This window comes from Marmota flaviventris, chromosome 4 (assembly GCF_047511675.1).
Source record: "Marmota flaviventris isolate mMarFla1 chromosome 4, mMarFla1.hap1, whole genome shotgun sequence".
Taxonomy (NCBI): Eukaryota; Metazoa; Chordata; class Mammalia; order Rodentia; family Sciuridae; genus Marmota; species Marmota flaviventris.
In genome coordinates this window covers 133,230,925-133,251,193 of record NC_092501.1, presented here as the reverse complement: position 1 = coordinate 133,251,193, position 20,269 = coordinate 133,230,925, and the positions used below count along the sequence as shown (strand labels likewise).

Genomic DNA, 20,269 nt, shown 5'->3' with positions numbered 1-20,269 from the left:
TGTGACCCACTGGATACAGTTCTTAATACACACATTTGCACCATGTACACATAAAAAGCAGTTTACCCTTTGTCTTGTCCTGCCGGCTGAGTGTCTGCAAGCGCAATTGCTATTAATCCTTGACCCTTAGCACTGAAGCCATCCTAAAAGTTTCACTAGAGATCATCCACTGTTAAGATGACATTGGCTCTGTGTACAGAATGTACAGTGGTGGCCTTTGTGTTCCCACTGTGAACTGACACAGAATCCGATCTCCGTGTGGGGGTTGCTAAGATAACCAGCAGGGTTTCACTCAGGGTAGGGAGATAAAGATTCTTCTTTACTTTCTGTCTGTAGCTGCTATTTATAAAGGCTGGGACTACCTGAAACTCAGGTCTTTGATTCATGGATGGCCCAAAAAGAGAGTGTGAAAAGGCCTGGTGTGTCTCTAAACTACGGTTCCTCAGTGTGTCCCAGGGCTGCAGCCAATTTTCCAACAAACCTGTGGGAAGAGGTGCTACATTCCATCCGGATGACATTTCATCCACCCTCCCTGTCGGTACCCATCACACTTCCCTTAGCTGCCAAGTGGCCTCTGCATATCCTCTCTAGGCATCCAGTTAAATGGGACTGTGCTGCAGCAAGCACTGCTTTGATGTTGGTCAGCTACCCTCAGTCTAAGAGGTTTTTCTTGATGATCCCTGCAGGCTTGTAAGGCAGCTCTTGGAATCGGAACTAAATCCAGTTTGGTCAAGCCCAACCTTGAAACCCTTTTTGGTAAATTCCAATACCCACTAAAAAAAAAAAAAAAAGTAAGAGATTGTGAGGGATAGTTTTTCTTTCACAAATTATAATGAAAGCAAGTCTCAGACCAAATCCGGCTACACATATAGACACTTATTTTAACAAACAGCCATCAAAGAACAGGCACAAAATAGCGCATCATCCTAACTTTCTGTCTTTCTAGGTATTTGGGTTACCAACTTGTATGAAAGAACCACTACAGACAAATGGGGCAAGCTTCCAGGGCAGGTTTCTGTTCCCATTGACAACAACCAACCAGGTATGCTTCAAACGGAAGATTAAAACCAGAACCCTTTGGGGTGATTTGTCCATAGATGCCATTTCTCAGAGCACACAACTTGAATGCATCATTACAGCTGTATTGTGGTCAAAATATGAAAATACACCTCTGTACTGGTAGGTAAACAGCCATGGATCCAAGTTCCTCAAATATCCTACAGTGTCTCTTTTCCCTTGAGGACAATAGAAAATCCTAGCCTCAGGCTCCAGATTACAAAGAGTTGAAAGACCTAAGCAATCTCATTCTACTTGGGACCTCATTTTGCTTTGAAACTTAACCTCTGACATACTGTAGTCCTAAAGTCAGGAAAATACTACAGAAAAGCTCTGTGGAAACAGTTCTCGGAAAAGCCGCAGATGGTGATCACCTAAGATAGCCCAAGATATCCACATATCTGAAATTCCAGATGGCCCCCACCTAGGTGTGGTGACCAGTATCTAAACTAGAAGCCCTGCAGTTTGGCACATACCCCCCTTGCGACATCCTCACAATTTAAACCAATCAATTTTTTAGTGCGTCAAACCCTTGAACTAACCAATAATTCTTTCCAGATTCTTTCCCGCCACTTGATACACTAATCATGTTTTAGAGTTGTTATTTGATTTTCCCACGGTATGTGATGATTTGCTAAGAGATGCTATGATGTATGTGGGGGTCCCTGCCTTCCCCAAAGAATGTATAAAACTACTGCAAACCCTGGGCTCGGGGCCTCTCAGCGTCACCTGTTGCTGTGTGCGCGCAGAGGACCGAGCTAGCTGCAATAAACACCTCTTTGCTGCTTACATCGATCTTGGTCTCTGGTTGTCTTTTGGGGGTCCCGAATTCGAGCATAACAGAGTTAATGGCTGTCCCAGGAGGTTCCCCATGGGAGGCTGCTTTAGCACAGTGAACAGAATTTCTTTTAGTTCTGATTCCTCAGAGTCTAGGACATATTGGTTGTTCATTATTTTGACTATTACTCAGGCCAAGAAGAATGCCTCTGTGCCTGGATGGATCCTTAAATCCTTTCATGCAAGGATACGATATAGCTCAAGCTATTTTAGCCAATCTATAGTCCTGAATATTTTGATTTTACCAACTAAAGTCCATTTTTAAACATTCACCATGTTAATTAATAAAGCACTAATTATATGAATAAAAATACATTTCTGACAACTGTTACACCAATTAGTAAAGCTTCTGGTATCGGTCGAGATATGAATGACAGCAGTATTTGTACTAGCAGCATTGAGTATCTGCCCTGGAGTGTATACTTGAGCTGAGGTTTTTGCCTCAAGAACACGCGCTACATCATTATGCTGAAGTATTTTAAAATGAATCATAGTCATACTAACAGTGCTGTTGAGAACTGTGAAAGATCTGAGGTTCTACTCTGTTTGTGAGCTAGAGTGAGACTGCCAAAATTTCATGGATGCTGGCAAAAGGTAGGAGACTTCTGGATCACAGACAAGAGGACTGTGTTACTCACATAGCACCATCCGGCAACATGAGCTTCCTGTTTGTGTCCATTAACTTTGCCTGCCCAAGTAGAAAAAGCAAACAGTGGGTTTGTGTCACAGTTGAAGAATCTTTCCTAATGGGCTGCAAGAAAATCTGTTCAATTTTTACCTCAGAAGGAGATAATATATATTATACTGAACAATAAAACAAACCTGGCCCTAATTTTGTCTTCCAAGACTGTTTACTACACAAATATCTTTGAAAAGATAATCCAGAAAAAGTGCCTCTGATCACAAGATATGCTGAAATGTGACCTCCATAGAGAACTGTCTCCAATGTGGCACAAACAAAACTGGTTAAGATCATAAATGAAAGCATATTTAACTCACTAAGAAGATTGAGCAGTCAATTGCACAGATGTGATTTCTAAATAGAACGGTGTATAGGAGTACTTATTTCCACAATGCTTATTGTACGTGGGGACATCTTCCCCTACACCATTCCTCTGACAAATACTTTCATATATAATGAAATCAAGTCAAAGGGGTTCCATGGCTTTCCAGCCTCTTGGGGAGATTTGAGGTTTTTCAGGAGGTTATATCTAACATTCAGATCCCTAAGCTTTCCAGTGTTAGACTTCCCAATGTTGTTTGCCAGAGATTCTAATGTCTTCAGATATCAAGAACCAATTAGAATCATGAAAAGAAAATCACATGTACCTAGCACATAAAAATTACATACTGCTTCAGTAGGTTTACAAATTCTCTGAAGCCTAATGATGAACTATGGGCCCCTTGAAATGGTCTGGAAACCTTAAGTTAAAATAAATCTGTGGATCAAGGTTACCATAACATTGAACTCATTTACTGGTGTCATCAAAGCATCCTGTTGCTAACCCTAAGAAGCATGCTTATGCAAATGGCATATTCAGCTGTCCAAAGTATGACCCTAAATCAGGAAGTTAAAAAGCACTGGCCAGAGCATACAAATGTCAGTGCTTCAATGATATGAAGTTCACAGAAACAGAAAACTGAACAGTGCTTCTTTAATGTGTGGCTGCAAAATGACTTATAATTAGACAGGACACAAATTAGAAGTGAGGGAGCAAGAACAAAAGACATAACTAATAATAGCAGTATATAATAGGTGAGAGCGTGACATAAAACTGCTTCAAAACAAAACAAAACCAGAAAGAACTAGAAAGTTCTTTCAGTCTTGGTTATTCAGTAAAGGTGCACAGCAGTTAATGTGTGTCCAGAACTCTTAGGAAGGACTCTATATAACAGTATAATTTTTGTTTGTTTGTTTACTTTTTATATATTCTGGTTTAAATGATGGGGACATAACATACTTCATCCTTAAAACTATTTCAATGTTGCTGTAGTCAGTTTTTTCAATGCTGTGACCAAAAGACCTGAAAAGAACAAGTTAAAGGAAGAAAAGTTTGTTCTGGCTCATTGTTTCAGAGGTTCTGTCCATGGTAGGCTGACTCCATAGCTCTGGGCCCAAGATGAGGGAGAGCATCATGGCAGAAGAATATGGCAGAGAAAAGCATCTCAGGACGTGTCAACTAGGAAACACAGAGAGCTCTGCTCACTAATTACAAAATATGAACCCCAAGGGCATGCTCCCAGTGCCCACATACTACCTGCTTATAGTTACCACACAGTGACACCATATTAGCAGAGCCTTCCAGACATTAATTTAAAGCTTTCAGAATCTAATCATTTCCAATCTGTGCATTCTTGCATTGCCTCACCCATATGAAAAAATGGACAACTCATATCTAAACCATAACAACATGATTAAAATAAAGACTGTGTTGGGATTTTAGGGAGAATGGAGAACTAACACTTGTTGTATTTTTTCCATGTGCAAAACAATTCAGGCTGTCATACTGAGTCTTTTCAATAGTCATGTGAGAAGCAGGTATTGTTATCCCCTTTTAGAGAGGGAACTGAGATCCTGAGAGCTCAGAAAGTTTGCCCAGAATCAAGTTGTTGTAAGGGATTGACACTGAGATTCAAATCCAGTTCATAGCTGGTCAATTTGTTTGTTTCCCATTAACTAACACTTTCGGGGGAAAATACATTTATTTGGAATAATCCTTTCCTATGGTATTTTCTGAAAAGATCTGATAAATGAAGTCCCACTATAGACCATTGCTCATTTAGTGAATTTTTTATAATTTCTCTTTATTCCTTATGTTTGTCAATATATTACTAGGTTAAAAATCAGACTAGAAGTCAGATGAGTCCTTTTATCATTTCTGGTGATCCCAATGAATAATGCTTACAAATGACCTCTGCCTAACTGCGGGACACCTGTTAAGACCAGTGGCTACTTTCCATCTTTTGTTATGAAATGAAGGCAAAAAACACAGGGGCAGATCACTAACACCTGAGGAAGCCCACCAAAATGAATTTTCAGTTCTGGGGCAGAAATATTTTTCTTGGGAGTAAGGACTCTTATAGAAAGATTTGAAAGAACTCTCTTCAAATGTCTCATAAAGACAAGTCTCCCAGAGGGAGAAGGGGAATTGCACGGAAGATGGAAGGAGACTCTCATGGGTTCACAAAATACATATGCGATGGTGTGAGGGGGAAGGGAGGAAAAAAGAGAGAGAGAGAGAGAGATAAGTGACACAGTAGTATAAACAATAGGGATGGGATGGGAGGAGAGGGGAGGGGGGTATAGGGAGGGCAGCAGAATACAACTGACACTAGGATTGCTGTATGTATACACATGGATGTATAACCAACGTGATCCTGCAATCTGTACACGTGGAAAAATGAGAATTCATACCCTATTTGAATCAAATGGATGATATGTCAAGATCATTGTATTGTCTTGAGCAACTAATAAAAAAAGAAAAAAAAAAAGACAAATCTCCCAGCAACATCAGAATAGTGTTACTGGTCTAAACGCACGTGATTAGAGAAGAGACTATTCCAAGACACATTTGTGAATGTTTTCAATTATAAGCCCCATGAAGGCAATGAGCAGGCAGGGGACTTTTCACGGATATGGTATTACATTATCAGAAGTAGTCAGCTGGTGTCCTGAAACATTATCCCCAAACCCTAGCTACCAGAACATTTTAATAAAATCTATGGGTTTAAGCAAGACAGTGCTCACACCGACAATTTGTCTCAACTGTCCTTTCTTCCTTACCTACCTCACTGACATAGTCTGTTGAATAAAATTCACTCCTGAGAAATGATCCCAAACATTAAAAAATATCTTCCCCAGTTACATTTGAAATGAAGTGTTTTTCTGGCTCCCATTTAACATTCAAATGAGACATGGTAGAAAAGAGCTGAGCGCACCTAATACAAAAGAATCATCAGAATGAAACTGTTCAGTTTCCTAAATCTCCTTCAGGACTTTACACTCCATCTAAGAAGGCACAGCACTTAGGTAGACCTTTGTTTTTCAAATAAAAATATTGAAAAAAATTAAGAAGAATCTTGAAAGGAGAGACCAGCATATTCTCTGGCAGTGCCTCAAGACATCCTATTTTCCACACATTTTCCAAGAGAATGTCCCTTTTTCTTCAGTTATTGAATTCCATTGCCATAGATTGCTGTAAGCTACTGAATAAGGTTTTTTAAAGGTATTAATGTAAGAGGGGGAATGATTCTGCACTGAAATAACCTAATCAAAAAAAGAACTGAGGAAGAAAAGAATTTCAAGCAATTTTCTGTTTTCACCTATCAGAGTATTTGGTTCTTTAAACTATGACCCTGATCTTGATTTTTTCTGGGAGGAGACTAAACTATTACAGAATGATGCTACCATTTTTGCCAGGTATTCGGAGCCAAATATATGCAGAAATGTGACAGCAGTTGCTTTTTTAGTTGTTAAAAATTTATAGTAAGGTTTTTTTTTTCCTTCTTTTCTTCATTTCTTGCTTCCTTCCTTTCCCCTGGTCCTCCTTTCTGGGGTTCTTTTCACCATTCAGTAGATGGCAGATATACAGCATGCAGGTAGGGATCATGTCTATCTTATTCATAATTTTTTGGAGGGGTATCAGGGATTGAACTCAGGGGCACTCGACCACTGAGCCACATCCCAGCCCTATTTTGTATTTTATTTAGAGACAGGGTCTCACTGAGCTGCTTAGTGCCTTGCTTTTGCTGAGGCTGGTTTTGAACTCGCAATCCTCCTGCCTCAGCTTCCAGAGCCGCTGGGATTACAGGTGTGTGCCACCTATCTTATTCATAATTTTATCTGTGTGGCACAACTTGGTACTTAGAATGTGCTTAATAATTATTTGTCGAATAAGTCCTTGCATCTATTGAATTTCAAACACCAAGCTAAGTGCTTTAACTGCAAGAATCCTGTCCCAGAATTCCAGATGACTGGAACTTGCAAAGATGTATTTAGGGATACAGACAGAATGAGATTTATGGTTGTACAGAATGGTGCACTTTTTCCTAAAGCAGAACCAGAGTCATTTACTAAGTCATAACTTAAAGTGGAAACATTCACATTCTAATTTTGTTATCATGAAATCTACTGGAAGGGGCAGTTTGAATAAATGTCCCAGAGATGAATGTGTTATTCTTTCTGTGCTCTGGAATGAATGTAGAAAACCCCTTATCACAAGAAAAGAAGGCACTAAGAAGACTGAGTGATGTGACCAGAATCCTGATTGGCTTTTGCCCTGGAGGTACCTGAATACTGCACTCAGTCATGTCATCACCCACCAGCTTGGTTTCTTTGGCCTGTGGAAGTTTCCCTGTATTATCTGGAGCTAAGTTTGGCTTGGTTTAACTCTTAGAAGCTTCCTGGCTTTTCTCTATCATCCTCCTGCAATCAAGCTCTACGTGAGGGAATCCAGGCTCATACTGAACCTTCCAATGACTTCCAGTGACTTGAACCTAAACGGAAAGTTTAGAATAGTTCCATTCATAGCCACGTAGAAGGCAAGACACTATTGTTGCTTTAAGGACCTAAAATCGGGTTAAATCTCAGTGCAAATCTCAATGCATGTTCAATACATTAGTATTAAACAGTTTCTCAACTAGCAATCTCCTAATGGAATAATATATTCACTTCAAGCAATAACCAGTGAATGCATCATGTGGGAGGGGTCTCTTGTTGAACTGAGGGAGGACCCTTTAGCTGCTGGTTGTGACAGGCAAGTTCTGCTCTGGCACAAACTTGGATACCTTGAAATCCCTGGGCAGAGCTTCACTGCCTGGTCTGGCTGAGCACAAAGCATCCACAGAGGTCCACATGAGCCCCAGGAGCCTTCTGGCCAAAGTGATGCTTATTACATTAGATGTCACAGAGGCCAACAGTAGGTTCTTCTAGTGTCAGCTCCAGTGTCATTTCCAGTAATAGAGTCTTCTATGTGAATGACAGGAAAACTAGGATCGCTTAGCTGGAGAAGGACCCACAGACCCCAAGCTTGAAAAGGCTCAAAAAAAAAAAAAGTAGACTATTTTTGTTTCTATCTTTACCCACCTGTTCTTCTTGAAAATCAAGTATGATTAAATTTGAGGAAGGAAAACATGAGTCAGGTGTCAAAGAGCTAAAGGAGATGTGTCCAAAGACGGGTGGGCTGGCCACTAATCAGACAAGACTAGAAAGGATTTCTCTCCTAGACTGAAAATAGAAACAAACAGACTGTCATTTTCTCCAACATTGCTGCGCTCCTGTTCGTAAGACACCAACAGCATAATTTCAGGAACAGGAAACATGATGGCTTCTTAATCAAATTAAATAGCAAAATGAAAGCAATAATTACTCAAATTTACTTGGCAAATTAGCAAGACAAATTAATTGAAACACTACTTTTGATCATAAGGGGATATAATTAGAAAATTCTTTGGTGGATGAAAATATCTCTGAGGCATGAATTAAATCAATTGGACAACCTGATTATAAAGACCTTATGCTTGATGTATAAATTCAAATTTTCTGATATGAAATATAAAATGAAGAACAAAGATTGATCAGCAAATATTCATTAAAAATGGTCCTGTCCAATAGCAAATACCGTCCTGACTTTTGTTATGTGTCAGATGGCTATACTATGGATTATTCTTATCAGTAGTACTGTTTTGAACTCCCAAAAAGTAATAAGTAAAATCACCACTGTTTATGCTTCAAAGCATAAATCATTACTGACCCCTTGTTTACAACCACATTAATGGAAGGAGCAGTGACGATAAAAAGGATAGACTGATGCTTCTTAGCTTCATCTACAACTTACAAATCCAACAACTTCTCAGTAAAATCCAGTTCCAGAAAACTCTAAGCATTTCCAAGAAGCCACTTACCATATGACATCCCCCTAGCAGCAGCTTCTGTTCATGAGCAAACATGCAACAAATTTGGCCAACTTGACTGAGTAGAGGAGCTGGGAGAGAAGCTTGCCCTCTCTTTTGGACAGAGTCACAAGTGCCAAATGTATTTATGACCACAGAAGAACTAGCTTCAGGATGAAGCCAGCCTACAGATGGCAGATGGTAGTAGCCAATCTACAGATGGTGCTTCCCAAACATGGGCCCTGGACATCTCTTTGAGTCCCTGGATCAGTCAAGTCTGCAGCTCATCCCTGCTGTGTCCTTGCTGTAATAAAAGATTTTAACTGTCTTCTTAGTTTTATCCAGGTGTTGAGTCAGGCTTTTGTAACTTAAACATGATCTGTGTTTAAAACAAAAATGAGAGTCATAGTTTCTGATGCATGGATACTAAAAATCTACATTCTCGACAGGACAGCTTCTGATTCTAACATTATAGGTCGAGAGCTACTATCAAGGCAAATGACACTTCCAGTTGGAGAATTTTGACATTCATTGTGAAGCCTATTGACACTCCTGTTTTCCTGTATTAAAAATGCTCCACAAATGCTCCTTTCTTCTTGATAAATAAGCTAATTCAAACATGGCAAGGTAACAATTTTGATCTGTAAAAGTGGACACTTTTGCAAAATCACTTCAAGATTACACTTAATACACAAATGCTTGATAAATCATCAGTAGACTTATAAAAACATTAAGGCCTGCAAAAACAAAACAAAAATACCCTTCTTTCTCGTTTTGCTTTCTAAGTTTTTTTTTTTTTTTTTTATTGTAGATTCCTACCACATTGCATTACAACCACGATTGTAAGTTTCTTATGAAATCTCTTCTTGCCTAACTACTACTTTCAGTTTGGGATTCAGTTTAAATGTTCTTCCCTTGGAGGTTCCTTCTACCCACCTACCCCCAAGCTAAGTAAAATATTACTTTGTATCTTGTCTCATGACTGATATTTGGGATTAAAACAAGTTGAAACAGGAAAGTAGAACATAAAGTAGGCTCCCTCCTGACTCTTCCCCCTGCCTGCCCTATAGCCCACCCACACCCACTCTTTACCAGCCTAAAGCTTATATAGCCTTGAGTGCTCAGGTAAACACACTTCTTTAGGAAGCTCCAAGCAAGGTCTGATGGCCTTGAATTGTGATCTAGCAAATAACTACCAAATTATTACCAGGCTGCTTTCAGGTGCAGGTGTAGGTAAGTGAGTTTCATGGATGACTGATCCACCTCTGTCCCTACTCCCCTGTTTATGCTTCCACCTGGTCAGAGGGGCAGTCAGGGAAGGGAGAGCACATCTTCTGGTGCCTTCTTCAGAAACCTCTGTTTATACCTCCTCCAGTCTCACTGGCCTCAGTGGGTCGAAGCCTTCCCATCCCATGCCAGTGCAAGGGGTACTGTGACCAAGATAGATTTACAGTGCACCTTGTTTCCCACCACAACCCAACCTGGAAACTTCAGCATTTGCACCGCTCACTGGGGTAACTGAACAGGGCTGCTTGGTGCAGAGTTTCCAACTGCCCTCAATCCTGAATGGCTACCCTGGAGGCCCCAAGGATCAGTAAATGATGTAATTTGAAATGAAACCATTTCTGACTTGTCAGAGGTGTTATTTGCACAAAATTAGACATTACCAAACTATGACCACATTGCCTGCTTTTGTAAATAAAAGTTTTATTAGGCCATAGCCACCTATGTCCCATATACCTATTGACATTATGGCTGCACAATTGTGTAGCTGCCACAGAGACCACATGCTTACAAAGCTTACAGTCTGGCTCTCTGCATAAATGCCTGCCAATCTCTGACTCTCACGGATCAACTAGGGTGGGATAAGCTCAGCAAGTCAACCACAATGCCCACTGTAGCTCCTGACACTCTGCCTGTCCGACATACTTTATATGAATATTATCTGTGTTAATATCTAGTTTTAAACACCCCGAGGGTCATAAATAGTTCTTTGACACTGTAAACACGATATACATATGTGTTGGCTGAATAATTGAAATGAATTCACTCTTTAAATGATCCACCATGGAGAAACCAAAGCAAATACTTCTTTCAGGATGCTCTGGCCAAGAGAGTAACAGCAATTCAAAAACAGGATGCCAGGGCCAGGGGCGTAGTTCAGTTGTAGAGCACTTGCTTAGCATGAGCAAGGCCCTGAGTTCAATTCCCAGCTTCATCGACATACAAACAAACAAAAACCCCAGCATGGCAAGAAAGGGACCCAGGGTCCACACAAAGGACTGCAGGAGCTTTACTAACATTACTGTTTCCCAGCCTTTGAGAGGACCATGTGCCCACAAAGTGTCCTCTCTGAAATGAGGTAGAGATGAGCTTGCATACTCAGAAGAGGCAGGGTGTGGCTGGGACCAGCAGTGTGCATACCACTGAAAGGTGGCCCCAGAGCCCTCCTTAGGGAGGATGCTCACCCTTGGACTCATGTTGTCCACCAGCCCTGGTCCTAAATGCACTCTCAATTTAGTTCTGTAATTTCTGTTTTTCTTTTTTGTGGCATAGGGGGTTGAACCAAGCACAAAAACCACTGAGCCACATCGCCAACCCTTTTTATATTTTATTTAGGGACAGGGTCTCACTGAGTTACTTAAGGCCTCTCTAAATTCCTGAGGCTGGCTTTCAACTAGAAATCTTCCTGCCTCAGCCTCCTGAACCACTGGGATTACAGGCATGCACCACTGCACCCGGCTAGCGCTGTAATTTCTGACTTCACTAATCCACAGAGTTTACCCATCCTCGGAGTTCAGGGGAGTAATAACAAGTTTTTAAAGGAAGAAAGCATAGGAAATTAGGTGGGATGGGCCTAGTGATGTACAGTTTCTCTTTGGGTCTCTTTTGAATGAAAAGATAACAGAGTTCCCAAAATAAAAACCTAAGGGCTGGGGATGTGGCTCAAGCGGTAGCGCGCTCGCCTGCCATGCGTGCGGCCTGGGTTCGATCCTCAGCACCACATACAAACAAAGATGTTGTGTCTGCAGAGAACTGAAAAATAAATATTAAAAAAAAAAAAAAAAAATTCTCTCTCTCTCTCTCTCTCCTCTTTCTTTTAAAAAAAACAAAAACAAAATAAATAAATAAATAAATAAAAACCTAAAGCAACAGAGGTCAATAAGCACAAAATATTTTTCAGGGTACCTAGAATTCCTTTTATCTGTAGATGATAACTTTGCACCTTCTCATCCAGTCTAAGAGACATTTAGCAAAAGGGAAGAAATTAAAACAGGACTATCATTCCTCAAAATGGTTTTATGGAATTCAATAAGAAATTATGATCACCAATGAATAAAAAAATCACAAGTGTCTTTAGGTTTTAATGTGACATTCAAATTTTTAACCCAAAGTCTGAGAGGATACAAAATATTAGGGTGCCGCAGGAAAACAGCAGCAGTAACAGGAAGGGAGTTTCATTATGATCTGCTAATTAATATAGCAATGCACAATAACAACAGGTCAGCAAGAACAGGATTCTAATCAAGTCTGGGCCTGCGTGGAACAGCCAGGAATGCTTCAAACACGGGAGAAAGAAAAATGCCAAACATCATATTAAAATATCTCCCTGGGCACAGTTTGCTTTCCAAAAAACAAAACAAAAAAGCTGGTGGACAATTTTGTGCCAGCATTTTTTTTTTCTCTTTTCTACATTTGTGCCAATCAGAAAACTAATCCAGACAGGAAAACCTGTCCTAAAGGAGAGGAGAACAGGCAAAGGGGAAGCTATGATTCTTTTTATCCATGCAAATTAGGTGAGTATTTAAAAGTCAGGCGCAGTGGCTCACACCTGTAATTCTAGCAGCTCCTAAGCTTGAGGCAGGAGGATAGCAAATTCAAAGCCAGCCTCAGCAAAAGTGAGGTGGTAAGCAACTCAGTGAGATGCTGTCTCTAAATAAAATACAAAAAAAGGGCTGGAGATGTGGCTCAGTGGTTGAGTGCCCCTGAGTTCAATCCCTGGTACCAAAAAAAAAAAAAGAAAAGAAAAAGAAGGTTAGTATTTGGACTCAGAATTAATTTTGAGGAAAGCAGGGTGGTTGTCATCCATTGAGTCTAATACAATTGGTTTGTTTTGAAATTCACAGACTTCTGATACTGTATCAGTTCTTCATTATCTTAAAAAATCTTCATGGGTATGTTCTAACATAGAAATCAATGATCTGGCATTTACTAATACTGCCATTTGACCAACAGAAGTTTTCTTCTTAGAGTGAGATATGTCATGTGAAAAGAAGATGACGAAGTTATTAACCAGCTGTAACATAAACTGTCAGGAATCTGTTCCTTCCTTATGGAAAATACACTTGCTATCATTATGCAACAGTTGGCTTTGGGACACATTATGTGTGCTGCTCCCAAATATATTTGAGAAAATAACAGAAGCAGGAAGGTCACTCTGACCTTACCTTGCCTTCTCCCCTATAGATCTTATAAAACTAGGAGGGATTGTGTGAACTGCCCCTTGAAGCAGGAGACAGGATCCTAAGACCTCTAAAACCATGAGCCCCAAATAAACTTTCCTCTTCTATAATTGTTCTGGTCAGATCTTTTAGTCACAGCAGCGTACTACAACACAGCCGTTAGCTCTGAAGACAGGGACACAGAGGAATCTGAACAAACTGGCCTCACTAGCTCTCCCCGGATCTACCTCCATTCCATTGTGTTCCCATTGTCTAATTACATTTCTCCATGCCTACCCACTTCCTCATTAACCTGCATAAAACGTACACAAGTTTACCCTTTTTCATCATGTCTTTATTTCCTATGAAGCTTCTCTTATTGGGCTGGGGATATCGCTCAGTTGGTAGAGTGCTTGCTTTGTATACACGAAGCCCGGGGTTTGATTCCCAGCACTGCCAAAATAAAAGGTTCTCTTGTCATGCAAAACTTATTTTAAGTAAATTTGTACTCTTTTATTAATCTGCCTTTTGCTATAGGAGCCTTAGCCATGAACATGGAGATGAGTGAGGAAAACATACTTACTTTTCCATATAGCAGTAAGTGTTTTGTGGGTTCTCTAATCTATTAATATTAATTCTAGAAAAATACTCTGAAGGAAATAACTCAGTAGAGATAACACAGTCATGAAATGATTCAGTATCATATGTCTTAAAACAACAGAAACTGGAATACACTAACTTCAACCACAAAGGAAAAAGGAAGTAGTTATATAATAGAGAATTAGAGGCTGCTTTTACTAAGAAGCACTGACTCTTGGGCTTAAAGATGTCTGATGGGTAACTAAAAAGTCAAAACCAAAAACACACATACCCAAAACTTGGCATCTCTGCCTTCATTTTTTTTTTTTTTTTGGTACCAAGAATGGAAGCCAGGGTGCTTAACCACTGAACCAAATCCCCAGCCCTATTTTGTATTTTATTTAGAGACAGGGTCTCACTGAGTTGCCTAGTGCCTTGCTTTTGCTGAGGCTGGCTTTGAACTTACAATAATCCTGCAACAGCCTCCTCAGCCTCTGGGATCACAGGCATACACCACCACGCCCAGCTCTGTCTTCATTTTGTATCTGTCTCCTTTCTACCTTAATCTTTGGGTCAGATTCCTGCTCAACTATGCAACAGATATATTAACCATTTGAGGAGTGTCTGCCTAAAGACTGGCGATACAAGGATGATTAGTTCTAGTTTCACCTAACTTCTCTTGTGCCACTTCACTTTAAGACTGAAGACACTAAGATAAAAGCAAGACATCTTCAAGATTCCAGGAACAGTGAGCCTTACAAACGGATCACACCATGATGGAACCATCCCCCACTAATAGAAACCATTACCCCCCAATACAAACTGCAGCTGTCCCCCAAAGCAGAAGCAATCATCTTGTCCCACAAGGGATAATGACTTCACCAGAGTCTTCAGGACTTCTCAGAACCAGACCTGAGTTGATGGTTGGTCAACCAGACCACACTTTGACCAAGGCGGCTTACCTGTGCAAACTTCTTGCCCCACACTCTTGTTTCTGTCCACATTTAAAGCTACAACTCTTATCAGTACCCCCGGAAGACTGGGCTGAGGACATTTGGTCTCCCCTTGTTTCCCCAGTATGGATATACTGAAAAAATTCCTTCCCTGCTTTCCATCTTTTCCATTTGATTTTTGGAGTGAGTGCCCAGATCTGATCTACTGGGACTCCCTGAAATCAAGACCCCCTCTGGCCTAGGACATCTGTAACAATTAAGTAAGTGTAGGTTAATCAATGAAGTGAAACGTTACCCAACTATTACAAATTAAAATGATGCACAGTATATGGTACTGTGAAAAATTTTGATAGGTCGCCCAGTAAGAGACTCTATAGCTACAGTTGGAAAATACCTAAAATTTTCTCAATACACAGAAAAGCAAATCGATGAGGTGCCCTTCCTCAGTGTGTGAACTCTTACCTACTCACCATATCTTTACAGTGGCACCTAGGCCTACTGATGGGGAGGGTCTCAAAGTAGTTTCCCATTGAGCTTTTCTTGTCCCTTTGCTGTACTGTTCCTTTGTTTAACTGCTAAGTGCTCTGTCTACTCCTGAGAAGCCACAGACTCACCCTGTCCAAGACCTGTCTCCATTCTCTCCTCTTTCAGAAAGTGGTCTATTACCTCGAACTGAAATTGCTTCGGATTCCTCTGCCCTCATTGTCATTTCCTTGATTGTTCTATTTGCTTTGTCTTCTCAGCTAGACTGCGAATTCCACAGTTGTTCTCAGCCCATGAGTAAATACGTGATTTTGAATGACTTGATCAATGAATATTAAACTCTTGAAAGCAGGGCCATTTCTTATCCTTGCATCTACAGTACAAATCATTGTGCTGGACAAACAGTAGATTATCACTAAACAAATGGATAAAAGAGTGTACATATATCGTCACACATGACTACCAGCTGCAATATAGTTTCCTTCTCCATTATTTTTCCACCTTCTGCTTCTAGGAAATATCACGTGAGGTTCTTTTTGTAAAAGAAGTGCCATTCATGAAGATAACTTACCCAGGTCAAACTGGCCAGAAATGTAGCCACAAGTCTGCCGGACTTCCTCACTGTCCCAGCCCAAGGGGTAGAGGGCACAGCCAGCACCAATCAACAAGCCTGCAAAGAGATAAGACAAGAGAGCTTTTACCAGTGCACCTCTGCCTCCCTGGGTAAGAGGAACAAAGGATCAATATTTGCAACATAACAAGACCCCGAGCCTGCATTTGGAAAGCACCATCCTAAACTCCCATTTAAGGGAGGTCAGTTTAATTCTAAGAACAATATCAAGTTTGCCTAAAAGAAAAAAAAAAAAAAAAGCCTGACAGCTCAGTTTGGTTCCAACTTGGCCTTTCAAAAGCATTAAAAGCCTTGCAAATCCTGTTTAGGAAATACAATCCACAGCCCTTTTAATCACTCTTGTAAAAAACCAACCAATTCCACCATTAATCCATGTAAACAAGTAATTTAAGAGCAAGCAAAATTTCTTAGTAGGTTATCCATCATTCTTTTGATTTATTTATTTTTTTGTTTCCCATGTGAAAATCAAAATAGAATGTTTCAACCTTGTCAAATTTTACCAGGGGCAAAAGAAACAAAAGATTTTCCTGAACCACTTCAGCATGTTGATTGAACCTCTGAACTGTACTGCCTGTTTTATGCTCCACTGAGAATGACTGAGCATCTACACCTCTCAGAAATACTTCACAAGACAGACACACTGTAATCTGCATCCTCCTTACAGCGGAAGCCAAAAGGTTTGAGGATTAAACTGAAGAAAGCGATGGCTTGATTCTAATGTAAATGAAGTTATCATGACCGCACACTGCGCTGACAGCTTTCCATTAGTGAGTCTTTAATTTTGCATCAAAACCTAATATGATTTTACAAGAACCTGAATGAGATTTCAACACTCACTATTTGAATCTGTGGGCTCATCTGAAAGTAAGATCTTGTCCTGTCAATCAATGAGCATTCTCATCACCTGTTAGTACCACAAGCTGCTGAGGCAGTAGGACCAAGGAATACTATGCTGGATGGGTGAGAAAGAGGGTTATCAGGTGCTAAACAGGAGGTACCCATTGGGAAATGCATTAATATGGTAATGTGGAGGAGGAATGGCAGAGCCCTAAATGCATCTAGAAGAGGAAAGCTTCAATATTTATGCTCTGAGTCCCTTCTGTCTTTTCCTGTCCCTCTTTTGTCCTGTTTTCACCTCCCAGAGGGTGACTAAGTATAAATAACCTGTTTGCTCACAGGATCTAAGGTCAGGCGGCTTTCCAGCTCCTCCCAGGCACCATGCTGAGACCTAAGCAGACACATCCCCCAAGTACTGGCGCTCTTTTTCCTACCCTGGCATCCTTCCCCTCAGCCTGCCCTTTGGTCCACAGGAAAATGACCATCAAATACAGACCTGCTTCCATCAGAGGGAGTGCCCAGAATCACTGTAACTGCAAATCACAAATCATGTCCTAGGTACAACTGTATAAGGATGAATTGTGTTGAAGGTGAAGAACAATCCAGAAAGCAGTATTATATGAGGTTTTGCTGACTAGGCTGTTTTCTTCAGTGATTTCCCCCCCCCCCACCACGAAATAGAATTTACACTATTCTGAAGACAAATCCTAATTAGTTTTATCCATCATCAGGTAAAGAGGTAATTAATGAGGATGCCAAACTCTGTATACATTGAAATTTATGCATGTTCAATAAACATTTGTGGTACCATTTTCAAGATACTTGGTTCTGAAATTAATAGAAAACACATCCACTTTTTGAGATCTTGTGAGTAACTTTTTTTTCTATTTTAAATTGTTTATTTAAATTTTCCAGCAAATGGATGGATCTGGAGACTATCATGCTATGCGAAGTAAGCCAGTTTCCAAAACCAAAGGTTGAATGTTTTCTCTGATATGTGGAAGCTAACACACAATACGGGGGGGGTGGGAATGGAAGAACAGAAGTGCAGTAGATTAAACAATGGGGAATGGAGGGAAGGGAGAGTGGATAGGCTAAGGAAAGACAGTGGAATAAATCTGACATAATTTTCCCGTGTACATACATGAAAACAACACAATGACTCCCACAATCATGTACATCCATAAGAATGGGGTTCTCAGCCTCCAGAGCCCGCCTGAGAAAAAGATATAATCCATGCTTGTATAATTATGTGAAAATGGATCCTGCTGTCATGTATAACTAAAAATAATAAATAAAAATAAGAAGGTAGGGAGCTGGGGATGTAGCTCAGTGGTAGAGCACTTGCCTAGCATGCATGAGGCACTGGGTTCTATCCTTAGCACTGCATAAAAATAAACAAAATAAAAGAATTTTGTCTATTTATAACTACAAAAAATTAAAAGCAAACAAAAAAACAGAGGGTAGTAGAAAGAAGAAAGGAAGAAAAATAAAATAAAATATAGGACAATGAAATGAAACGGAAATAGGACGTTGGCATCCCACAACTACATCATTTAAGTGTAAGAAAAAGTGCTGAGTTATCATTTTATTTTATAAAACATTACAAACATTTACACTTAAATGAGTTTAATGTCAAAAAACATGTTACTTTTTCCTTAGTCAAATTCTAAATCATGCACTGATACATCATCAAATCATTTTCTTCACTTCTTTGGTTACATACATCTATGTCCCTCTCACCCCACTTCTCACAAACCCTGAAAGGCCTACAGAAGGATTCCTCTGTTCTGCTTTTTTAAGGACAAAAGTAGAAAGGTATTTGGAGTCAGTAGAAAGTAAATACTTAAAAAAATGAAAAATAGTAACATTTAAGCCATTAGTAGTGAAACAAATGATAGTCTGGTTTGCTAAGGTTTCTTTTTCCTTTCTTTTTTTTTTTTTTTTGGTATGCCTGAAAAATAGGTGTCATGAAATCACAAACACCTATATTAGTCCAGTTTTATGCTGGCCATTTTTGAACACCGAATAGAAAGGAGCTTATAAACTCCTATATGTATAGCAAGTGAGCTATTGGTTCAGAAAGTGGCAGAAGACCTGGCAATCGAGGATCTTTTGTTAAAACACTGGTCTATCTTTGTGAAGCTATCAAATGTAGATTCAACTGTATAAATTAGGAGTAATTTTATACACAGCAAATTTGTGTTATGTGTATGATTTAAAAAAAACATTTATTTTTTAGTTGGAGGTGGACATAATTCCTTTATTTTATTTTGTAAAACATTTATTTATTTATTTTTAGGTGGTGCTGAGGATCGAACCCAGTGCCTCACGCATACTAGGCAAGCGCTCTTCCTCTGAGCCACAACCCCAGCCCCTGTGTATGAGTTTTTTAAATACCATGAGCCATTTTTTAAAATATTGTTTCATAGAAGGCAACTCGCAACTTGTCATCTGAATTTTTATATTAATATTTATGTAGTCTTTGCTCTGTTCTCTGCTACTGCTTGCTAAAAGGAAAAAATGCCACAGACTAAAGATTTGGGAAACATTTCTGTGAGATAAGTGTATGTTGCAAACAGGCTAATTAGCTGTCACAATTATTTGGGTCTGTAGGTAAACATCAGCAGCACCTCCACTGCGTACATTGTTTGCATGGTGAGAGTGCATCTCAAGAGGGCTCTGGAGGCTGAGAAAGGAGGATTGCAAGTTCAAAGCCAGCCTCAGTGATGGTGAGGCGCTAAGCAACTCAGTGATACCCTGTCTCTACATAAAATACAAAATAAGGCTGGGGATGTGGCTCAGTGGTAGAGTGCCCAAGTTCAGTCCCGAGAGTGTGTCTCAGACTGAATGCCACCAAATACGCAACTGATGTTTAATAGGCAGTGAGCATCACAAGCAGTTGGGAAACCAATTTCATAAACTCAGGGAAATCCTGCCTCCCCCAATCACATAGTCACCCTAACAAGTACCTCACATGAAATTCTTGACACACCATGAACCCAACAAATACCAGAGAGCAGGATCAGGGAAATTCAGGTCCAATCAGGGAACAGTGTCTTCCATGAAATGGAAGAGAAAAGGGGTCAGGCGGAGGAAAAATGTGGGTTCTCACCTGCTTGCCCAAAACAGCAGCCTTGAGCTACACATAGATAGTTACGCTTAAGTTTATTTAAATTAAATAAAACTCAAAATTCCATCCCTCAGTAGCACTAGCCACATTTCAAGTGTTCAATAGCCATACATAGGGTGCTAGTGGGCAACACAAATACACACCATTTTGGTAACCACAGGAGGTTGCATTGGGGAGGGCTGTTGTGGACTTCAGTCATTCCTGGAAAGGATGCTGGGCTTGTCAGATTCTTGTCCTGGGCCTGATATTGCTTGTTAAGAGTCAAAATCTTAGCCAGGCACATTGGCGCATGCCTGTAATCCCAGCGGCTCAGGAGGCTGAGGCAGGAGAATCACGAGTTCAAAGCCAGCCTCAGCAATTTAGCAAGGCCCTAAGAAACTCAGCGAGACCCTGTCTCTAAATAGGGATATAACTCAGTGATTAAGTG

General features: G+C 40.1%; 1 protein-coding gene across 1 annotated transcript in view; it reads right to left on the bottom strand.

Moving 5' to 3' along the window:
• Lhfpl6 (LHFPL tetraspan subfamily member 6) overlaps positions 1 to 20,269 on the bottom strand; it is a 236,105-nt gene that overhangs the window by 15,385 nt on the left and 200,451 nt on the right. The window contains exon 3 of the mRNA XM_071610784.1: positions 15,813 to 15,911. Within this exon, the coding sequence (XP_071466885.1) occupies positions 15,813 to 15,911 (99 nt within the window). The remainder of the gene's footprint in view (positions 1 to 15,812; positions 15,912 to 20,269) is intronic.